Here is a 10,042-nt window from a genome sequence, read left to right on the forward strand (position 1 = left end):
CCCCATCAAGGCGGCGGCGTAGACCTCGTCGGAGCGTTTCCCTGCTCGGGTCCTCGGGCTCGTTTACGGGCATTCTTCGGCGTAGCTTGGGGTTGAGCGCTCGCCTTGCCGCCTGCGAGACGCTCCAGTGCGGCAAGCGGCAACTCGGCAATGGGCAATGGGCCCGAGCGTGATCCGCCTGTCGACCAACTCCACCTTTGATGATTCCGGATCTTCCCTCATCTTCTCCCGCGGCGCGACCTTGGTCGTTACAGGCACTCGCCGGCCACTCACTCGGCACCACTCTTCGCAATTCTGAAATTCTCGCAGGAATATATTTATTTCGTAAATACGGGGCGGCCGCCTGCCCTTCTCGGATGGAGGCGCCATCCCTGACCCTTTCCCTCGGTCAAGCTATACTATCTGGACGATGGACGCGATTCTGTTTTCTATCACGTCACAAAACAGTAGCGACAGTTAGAGCCATTCTACAATACGTCGCGAACGATGGTAACTGCTAGTTGAAAAGTGTTATTTCCATGTTGCGCTTGTCAATTGCGGTTATCAAAAGAGAGTTGGCAAACTTTTAACTTTTTTGGCGACAGTAACTGGCAATCGGCAATCGGAAATAACACTTTTCAACTGGCAGTTGCCATCGTTTGCGACGTATCGTAGAACCGGCTTAAGCGTCGGCACTTTTGATGTAGTAGTTGCCAGGTCGTATGACTCGCCGTCATCTTTTTAATTTACAAGTTCAGAAATGTTAAATGGTTTTAACCGAGCCCGGTTAAACTCTTCGCGAGTTTCGAATACGCGGTCGAAATATAATTCTCAAGAGCGAATTCGCTCGCATTAAGCGCGGATCTTTATTGTGAACACACGCTGCGCGAATGGATCGCAAATTGAAAAATGAACTAATTGTAAGTATAATATTCTCTATTCTACAAGCCGTAAGACTGTGAATGAGTGAGGCTGGAGGCGCGAAGGCTCGGGGTTTTATATCCTCGCATTTCAAGAAAGTTCGTACCTTTGTGCCCCCCCCCCCCCTTTTCACCCCCCGGTAATAATTATTGGACCAATGAGGCGCTTAGCTGACGGACAAACAGATACTCCGCTATTTAGATTTAAAATTTAAATGAAGACAAAGGTTGAGCGGTGTTAGAAAAAGTGTGCCGAAAATAGACGCGCTTTTGCCGAAACAAATAAAGGCTACTTCTTGGAATCTCTGCTCAGTTGGAGAAATAATATCACGAATAATGATTTCGTTAAATTTTGCGAGATGCAATTTCTAACATTGCTGCTCGCTTTGTCAGATATGTGAGATGTGATGACGAGATCCTATCCTTTTCAATACGTCGGAGAAAAGTCTTAGGAAACTTGTTTTTATTCGATACTTCCAGCCAAGAAGTTTGAACTGCTCCATTTTTGTAAATATATGACGTATCTGAAACTACAAGTAATTTTGATTTTCTTTTTTATTTATCAATTTCATAGCATGCATTATTATGTTGTAAATATATGTATATAAACATAATGTATATAAACATATTGTTCTAGGTATCACACGCCTTCTTTTCTTAAGAAAAGACGGAAGCTCACTTCAGAATTCGGAATACTTATACTCGCTGTAATTATTTTCGAATCGTGTGACTTATTTATGTCATTTTTATAACGTTGTGACTACTGCCGATCCTGAGGTGAGCTTTCGTCTTTTCTTATATAATACAATTCCCGTTACATGTATACGAGAGCTTCCGACTTTTACAATTTCTGTACATAAAGATTATGTTTCTTTCCCAGTGTAAATATGTCCACTGTGTTCGTGTTTCCGAGCTCGCACAACTTGACATCTCTTTAAGGAAGGAGTTTCCCGCTTCAGGTCGAGCAGGAATGTATTACCGTCTTTATTAAACACTGAAGATGGCTCAAAAGAAGAGCCGAAACATTTGTTATTTTTGAAATACATATATCTTTGTTATTTATACGCGCACCTTTTACCGCGCTTGACTCGCATCGCCATTTTAATCATATAAAGATAATAGTGCCCTATTATAATTGCTCCGCCACTAAAAGTATCTTTTCTTGAATGTGCGGATTTTTCCGTCATGAATATAGCTGGTCAATTTTTTCACGGATATTTCCGTCATTGATAGACAAGGGGTTAATATCATACATGTATAAAGTCTGTCCCTCTGATTATCCCTGCCCGATGACCTTCGTATATACTTATGTATAGTAACATTTGCGAGCAGCACCTACTCACTACACATACATACTTACACATACTCTTACATTGACTCAATCCTATAATCATTTTTTTATTGTTATTAATATCTTCTATGTTATTTTTATTAATATTAATGTATATATTATTCATGCATAATCTGCTGATAAAATTTATGTAACGCTCCTTATGTCGTCCAAAATTGCACGAGGGTCCACTCTCCAGGTTATAATAAGAAGTTCCTTGATGTATAATAAATAATCAATGAAAGCATTGCTTGCATGCTTGTAGAAAATGTCATGGTGTTCTTTTATTAGGATGTTGAATCATATATCTGAAACCTTGTACGATACATTTAACTCGCAGTATGCGCGTTTACCCGCGAGAAAGTATTTGTACAACATTTTTTTTTTAATCCTACTTTATTTTTTCTTGAAACGAAAAAAAGGAGAATCCCAGGATCTAAATGTAATAATAAAATATATTGAATGTTTAGATAATAATATTCGATTGTATTTTATATTGTATCTCGCAATATTTTATGTATTTTAATAATATTTTATTGCTTTATAAAATAAGTTGCATGAAAAATAACAAATAATAAAAATCATATGTGCAAAGAAAAAAAGACTGCCGATTCATTATAAATTAATGCGTTTTATCAATACCTGCTTAATTGTTTTCCAGTTTCTCTATAAAATTTAGCAACTTTTATTTTCGATATTGAAAAATTGCTGAGAAGAAATTTTCAATTCAAATTTTTAACAATTGGAAGATATAATTGCAAACTTTTATTACTCATATAAATCCGGTACTTAAAAAGTATTAATATCATCAATTGAAGAGTACAGGAGAAAAATGATCAATGTCCATATATTGGACTCTGATAATTCTTCTCCACAAGCGCGTGGACTTAGAACTATGATCATTTTTCTCCAGCATGGTATATCTTTTGGCCTTATTTCCAATGAATTATAACTGAGTATGTACCTATTCTTGAAATGATTTGTTATAAAACGAATGTGTTTATAAACAAAAAGGTGCGAAAAGTAACGAAAATATTCGACCAATAGGCATACGGTATTGGCGAGACGGCTCTTTCTTTTGGCACGGTAGTAATAAGTTCGATTTTGCGACACAAAACTCGAAAGTGTAACGAAAATTCGACCAATAGGCGTACGAAATGAAACTTTTTTGACATGGTAGTAAGTTCGATTGTGTGACACGAAAAAACGTCACGAAAAAGTTTCACGAATATTCGACCAACAGGCGTATGTATACAATATAGTGAAACTTCTTTTGGATCGGTAAGTAATTAAGTAAGTTCGATTTTGCGACTCGAAAACGCGTCATGAAAATTCGATCAGGCGTACGGCACTGGCGAGACGTATGTAGATGTAGGCAACAGTCAACGTGACGCTACAAATGCTTCGAAGCATTCCTCTCCTTTTTTCTTTCAATGAAGAAAGAAAGAGAAGAAGAACGCTCCAAAGCATTTGTAGTTTGTAGTATCACGTTGACCGTAGCCGTAGTGAGAACTGCGTGTCACCAGAGAGGTTTCTCTCTGGTGTCACACATTTTCGAGTTGCGGGCGGCGCGGCTGCGTGGAGTGACTAATTCCGTTTTGTATTGTTTTTGTATTAATTTCAGAAAAGTTATGGCAATGCCTTGCCTTCGGAAGTTTCACTTCTGACGCACGTGGCGACCACGCGTTCATTTTTTTCCAAAGAGAATAAAAAAATCATGGAGATAGCACGGAAGAGAACCACACAAATGTGTAAATTACCTATTATAGGATCCGGGTACAGCCAACGCGGGCATGACCACATTGACCACTCTCATCCTCTCATCTCTCATCTTTCTTTCATATAGGAAACTAGCGACATCTCGCGCTTTCTGATCGCGGTTTGATACGTATGAGTTATGACACGTATACCGTTTCCCTCTGCATCTAGATGTATGTATGTACAATACCTAAATGTCAGTAAACTTTGACGGGCCGATTATTCGCGCGTATTTTTCTCAGCCCTAATTTTAGGTATGTGTCTAATCCGTCGCTCGCAATGCTTCTCGTATCAGACGTTGGTTTGCACTGTTTGTAGCATCGTTGATACGCGCAATGTGCTAGGTTTCACATAACCTCGTTAATCGCTCATCCGCTTTTTCTTCGTCTTCCTTTCGCAGGTTGTAAAGAAACTTTTTTCTCAGTGCGGGGTCACAAGCAGCTGAGAAAATGAGCACGATAACCGAGCAACCGTGCTACACCTTGATAAATATTCCAACCGACACGGAGCCGCTGAACGAGCTCCAGCTGAAGCAGGATCTCGAGAAGGGTAATGTCCAGGCGAAAATCGACGCGCTCAAGAAGACGATTCACATGATTTTGAGCGGTGAACGACTGCCGGGACTTCTAATGACGATCATTAGGTTTGTCCTGCCTCATCAGAATCACACCATCAAGAAGTTGTTGCTGATATTCTGGGAGATTGTACCGAAAACCTCTGCCGATGGCAAGCTGTTGCAGGAAATGATCTTGGTATGCGACGCGTACAGGAAAGATTTGCAACACCCCAATGAATTTGTCAGGGGGTCCACTCTCAGGTAGGAACACAAACACAAGCGCGAATCAAATTGCATGGACGTTGCACATAGTAAATATTAAATTTGCAGATTCTTGTGCAAATTGAAAGAGCCAGAACTTCTCGAGCCACTGATGCCGGCGATAATTGCTTGTCTGGAGCACAGGCACTCCTATGTCAGACGTAACGCAGTGCTCGCTATTTTTACTATATACAGAAATTTTGAATTTCTTATACCGGATGCTCCGGACTTGATTGCGAAGTATCTGGATGGAGAGCAAGATATGTCATGCAGAAGAAATGCATTCTTAATGTTGTTGCACGCCGATCAAAGTAAAGCTCTCGCATATTTAGCTGCGTGCCTCGATCAAGTGCCGAGTTTCGGTGATATACTACAGTTGGTCATTGTTGAATTAATATATAAGGTATGAATAAATGCGCTGTATTTTAATCTGTAAGCCCATATATTTTTCCAATAACTATCACTGGATATTATAATTTTTTCTTTCTAGGTTTGTCTTGCAAATCCATCGGAAAGGGCACGTTTTATCAGATGTATTTACAGTTTGCTGAATTCACCCAGCGCTGCGGTGCGTTACGAAGCAGCCGGCACGTTGGTGACACTTTCCAGTGCGCCAACCGCGATCAAAGCCGCGGCTTCTTGTTACATCGAATTGGTTGTCAAGGAAAGTGACAACAACGTTAAACTTATCGTATTGGATCGCCTAATTGCAATGAAAGATAGTCCCGTGTACGAAAGGGTACTTCAAGATCTTGTAATGGATATACTCCGCGTTTTAGGTATTAATAGCAATGAAAAAATTGTTGAAATTCTACATACGTTGGAGTTCTACATACTTATTATTATTGTCATTTATCTTGAATAGGATCACCAGCCTTGGAAGTCAGGACAAAAACCTTAGCTTTAGCTATGGATTTGGTTACAACCCGGACGATTGAAGAAATGGTCCAGCTTCTAAAGAAGGAAGTTCTCAGGACAGCTGGCGGAGAACATGAGGACGCTGGCAGATACCGCCAGCTCTTGATACGAACTCTTCACACTTGTTCCATGAAGTTTGCGGACGTTGCTGTTACTGTCATTCCAGTACTGACCGATTTTCTATCGGAGAGTAACGAAGCAGCAGCTACGGATCTTCTTGTATTTATTCGTGAAGCCATTCAGAGATTCGAGAATCTCAGACCGTTGATTGTTGAGAAACTGTTAGAGGTGCGTACGAGACAGTGTATTATTAAAAATACGGTTGGCAAGATTAACAGAAATTAATTTTGAGTTTCATCAACTTAGGTGTTCCCTCACATACGATCCGTAAAAGTACACAGAGCCGCACTATGGATCCTCGGCGAATACGCCACATCGAAAGAGGACATAGAAGCTGTGATGGGTCGTATACGATCAGCATTAGGCGAGTTGCCGTTGCTCGAAGCAGAAAATAAACGTCAAGCTGGTGAAAAGTCCGAAGATGGTAACTCACAAGCTGCACCTGCGCAACTCGTCACCTCTGATGGTACTTACGCGACTCAAAGTGCTTTCAGTGCTGCATCTGCACGTGAGTAACTTTTGTTTTTGTATAAAATAGATGTGATATTTCTAATACTTTGCACTCTATTATATACATGAATTAATCAATAGGGAAAAAGGAAGAGAAGCGACCTGCATTAGTGCAATACATGATGGAAGGTGATTTTTTCATTGGCGCGTCTCTTGCTACCACATTGGCAAAATTAGCCCTTCGTTATAAAATACTCGAAACCAACGACCAAAAGAGCAACAAATTGCAGGCGGAAGCAATGTTTGTAATGTCCAGCGTATTACAGCTAGGCCGTTCAGGTCTTCCTATGAAAGCAATGACACACGACGACGCAGAGAGGATTTCCCTGTGCCTCAGATCCCTTGCTTGCCCAACGCCTCTCGTACAGAAAGTCTTCACTGAGGGATGCCGCGATGCACTCGGTAGAATGTTGACCGCGAAAGCAGAGGAGGACTCGCAAAATCAGAAAGCCAAGGAAAAGCCAGGCAGTATCGTTCAAGTCGATGACGCAATTCAATTCTTGCAATTGAGCCGAGGATCCGACTTGGCCGGTGGAGCTGGTGATATGTTCGAGCAAAGTCTTAGCGCAGCTGTAGCAGGACGACCTGGTGCCAGTGGAGATGCTCCGAGTGCCTTGAGCAAAGTCATTCAACTCACCGGTTTCTCGGACCCAGTTTATGCGGAGGCCTTGGTTCACGTTAATCAATACGACATTGTGCTTGATGTGCTGATAGTTAATCAAACGGAAGACACTCTACAGAATTGTACGTTGGAACTGGCTACTTTGGGCGATCTAAAGCTGGTGGAGAGACCGCAGCCCATTGTACTTGCGCCTAGGGATTTCGCCACTATCAAGGCAAACGTGAAAGTTACGTCTACGGAAAATGGCATTATCTTTGGAAATATTGGTGAGTGAAATTTAGAAATATATTATATATATTTTTGAAGAAATTGTAACACACTGATGTGTGTTTCGGAAGATAAAAATTGATTTTATTAATTATCATGATTATTCTTTTCTTTTTGCAGTTTACGATGTATCAGGTGCGGGCTCTGACAGAAGCGTAGTTGTTCTTAACGACATACATATCGACATAATGGATTATATAGTGCCCGCAACGTGCACTGACACCGAATTCCGCCAGATGTGGGCCGAATTTGAATGGGAGAACAAAGTGTCTGTCAATACGACTCTGTCTGACTTGAGAGACTATCTCGCACATTTGTTAAAGTCCACAAATATGCGTTGTCTTACGCCAGAGAAGGTATGTTTAATTCTTTTATTAGACTAATTTTTTGTTAAAAAATAGCATTGCTGTCATAAATATACATTGTCGTTTTCTCTACAGGCTCTTTCAGGACAATGTGGATTTATGGCTGCAAATATGTATGCTAAATCAATATTCGGTGAAGACGCATTGGCGAATTTATCCATTGAGAAACCACTGAACAAATCTGACGCGCCAGTGGTTGGTCATATTCGTATCAGAGCCAAGAGCCAAGGTATGGCTTTATCCTTGGGCGATAAAATTAATTCGGCGCAAAAAGACCCGCTGACTAAAGTCGTACAAGTTGCTTGAATTGCATTGTTCCGATAAAATTTATTCTATCGGCGCGATATTGAGTCTCTTCGATTCGGACAACTACTTTTATGGAATTTATAGAACTTTAAAGATTATTGTTAAATGATTTTTGCATATTTATGGCATTGAAACAGTGTTATTTAGACAACACAAACATCTTGATCTTTTATAGATATCCTTTTAGACTTATGTATTATTTTCCAATCGAAATACATTGGACCTATTTATATGAATCGCAGTTGTAGCAGGATACATATTAATATATGCCCATGTTAATTTGTATCATGTTTTTAATTATATTACATCTTCTGCCAACTTATATCTCTTCTATCATAAGCATGCGATTAGTGCCGTTTACGAGGATAGAATGTATTCATAGACAAGAGAATAAATACACGCAATACACATCTTATCTATATGTAAGTCCCGTTCCTTTATTTCTCTTTAAATACAAATATATGTATAAGAAATAATATATATATAATATGTTTATAATATCTCTGTATCTTTTTAAATAAAATAATTTGACGGAAATATATACTTTTATAATCTTCTGTAGATGTTTTTACAAATAACTTTTCATACTATGACTTTTTTAGAACTTCGGGAAAAATTTGAAATAATACTTCTAAATTTTTGTCGGCACAGAATATTAAAAAATTTAATGAGTTTTTATGTTTATTTCTATTTTTCCATTTATTTCCAAAATAGCAAGTGATATAATAGCTAAATTAAAAAAAAATTGTTTTATACATATAACTAGAATTTTGTATGTACCTAAGGGTTTTTCAGGCTTTTAATTTCAAATCTCAATTTAAAACATTAAAATAACGGATCCAATATCGAGGAAACTTTTGCTATTTTTTAATAAAAAAGTCACGCTTTTAGCATATAGTCCAGAACTTATGACGAGGCGAGTTTCTAATTCTATGCTTTTTCTCATTTTTTTTATTTTTAAAACTTAAATTTTTTGCTTTCTCATAGAGGAAGCTTTGTTTTCGTAAAAACATTTTTTTTTAGGTATCTTCAAAATGCAGAGTCTGGCTGCTGCCTTCTGGGACGGCGGATGTCGGGACGCCGTCGATCTTGTCATAAAACTGAAAATATCAGATTAATTTTATTAAAGCTGAGATTTTTTATGTACAATGTTTAGAGTTAGTAAATAGTTATTTGTGTAACAAGTGCGGGAAGTTGAGAATTGGATACGAGTGCGAAGTGGACGCACGAGCCGAAAGCGAGTGCGATTTGCGATCACCCGCACGAGTGTCCAATTCTCAACCCGCACGTGTTATACACGCTATTTTATATTACAAAGTGCGTGGAAAGTGGTCTATTGCGTGCGCGCCATATCTGTGCGACAGATGGCCGATTCCGCACGCGCGAGAGATTTCTCACTCAAAGCCGTGCGAGAATGAGATATTCCCGCACACAGTGCAGCCGCTTTTGCGGGACAAAGGCTTTGCCAGACACAAAAAACTATCACTCGAGAGAATTAAATATATCAGTGAATTATCTATATTTATCATAGAAATATTATTTTTTACTTTATTGTCACAAATAATATTTGAAATTGTACGTTTATTGTATATTACAGTTATAATTAAATTTAATTAAATTCATTATCTGTATTTTAGTATGTCTGTATTATCAGTAATTTAATTCATTAATCATTATCTTCATATAAAAATATATCTGAACTTTTATTTGAGTAGAGGTTTATGTTTTCAGATTCATCATCTGAATCTTTATCAATAACACTGTCTGTTTCATTCTTCTCATAACGGAATTGAATCATCTCCTGTAAATAATTTAAAATTTAAGAAATTATTTAAAATGGAAATATTGAAAAATTGAAGGAATTAAGCAATTATTTTTAACGTCCATTTTTTAAGTTCATTAAAAGTAACAACAAAATTCATTAAAAATAACAACAACAATAAATAACATTCTCACAACTTTCTTGTTATTTATAATATTCTTTACTTCCTTTCCTCTTTACTTACTTTCTATACTTTCAGTTCGTTTCTGACATCCATTGCGTAAACATAAATTTGCTTTGCTGTTCTGTGATATCGTAACTCAGCGAGCATGATATATATATGATATATATTATATATATTTATATAT

The 10,042-nt window shown here is 38.3% G+C and overlaps 1 protein-coding gene across 2 annotated transcripts; it reads left to right on the forward strand.

Annotated features, from left to right (window-relative positions):
* The first annotated feature begins 4,096 nt into the window (after nt 1-4,096).
* Betacop (coatomer subunit beta) lies at nt 4,097-8,449 on the forward strand. 2 transcript variants are annotated; one of them, XM_077412723.1, is made up of 9 exons: nt 4,097-4,241; nt 4,388-4,804; nt 4,874-5,207; nt 5,295-5,583; nt 5,670-6,010; nt 6,089-6,350; nt 6,434-7,240; nt 7,362-7,597; nt 7,682-8,449. In XM_077412723.1, exons 2-9 carry the CDS (start codon nt 4,437-4,439, stop codon nt 7,910-7,912), a joined length of 2,868 nt encoding a protein of 955 aa, XP_077268849.1. In that variant the 5' UTR covers nt 4,097-4,241; nt 4,388-4,436; the 3' UTR covers nt 7,913-8,449. The 2 variants fall into 2 exon arrangements, with proteins under 2 accessions (XP_077268849.1, XP_077268850.1); XM_077412724.1 differs by having other exon boundaries at nt 4,116-4,241; nt 4,412-4,804.
* Nucleotides 8,450-10,042: the final 1,593 nt, after the last annotated feature.

The sequence above is a fragment of the Temnothorax americanus genome, unplaced genomic scaffold (assembly GCF_048541705.1).
Source record: "Temnothorax americanus isolate GAGA-0224 unplaced genomic scaffold, ASM4854170v1 Scaffold31, whole genome shotgun sequence".
NCBI classification, from domain to species: Eukaryota; Metazoa; Arthropoda; class Insecta; order Hymenoptera; family Formicidae; genus Temnothorax; species Temnothorax americanus.

Bases quoted from the DNA above. Each gene is read 5' to 3' on its own strand.
- Betacop (XM_077412723.1), top strand. From the start codon at position 4,437: ATGAGCACGATAACCGAGCAACCGTGCTACACCTTGATAAATATTCCA. The intron at 6,351-6,433 runs GTGAGTAACTTT...ATTAATCAATAG, and splicing joins TTTCAGTGCTGCATCTGCAC to GGAAAAAGGAAGAGAAGCGA. The intron at 7,598-7,681 runs GTATGTTTAATT...TTTTCTCTACAG, and splicing joins GTTGTCTTACGCCAGAGAAG to GCTCTTTCAGGACAATGTGG.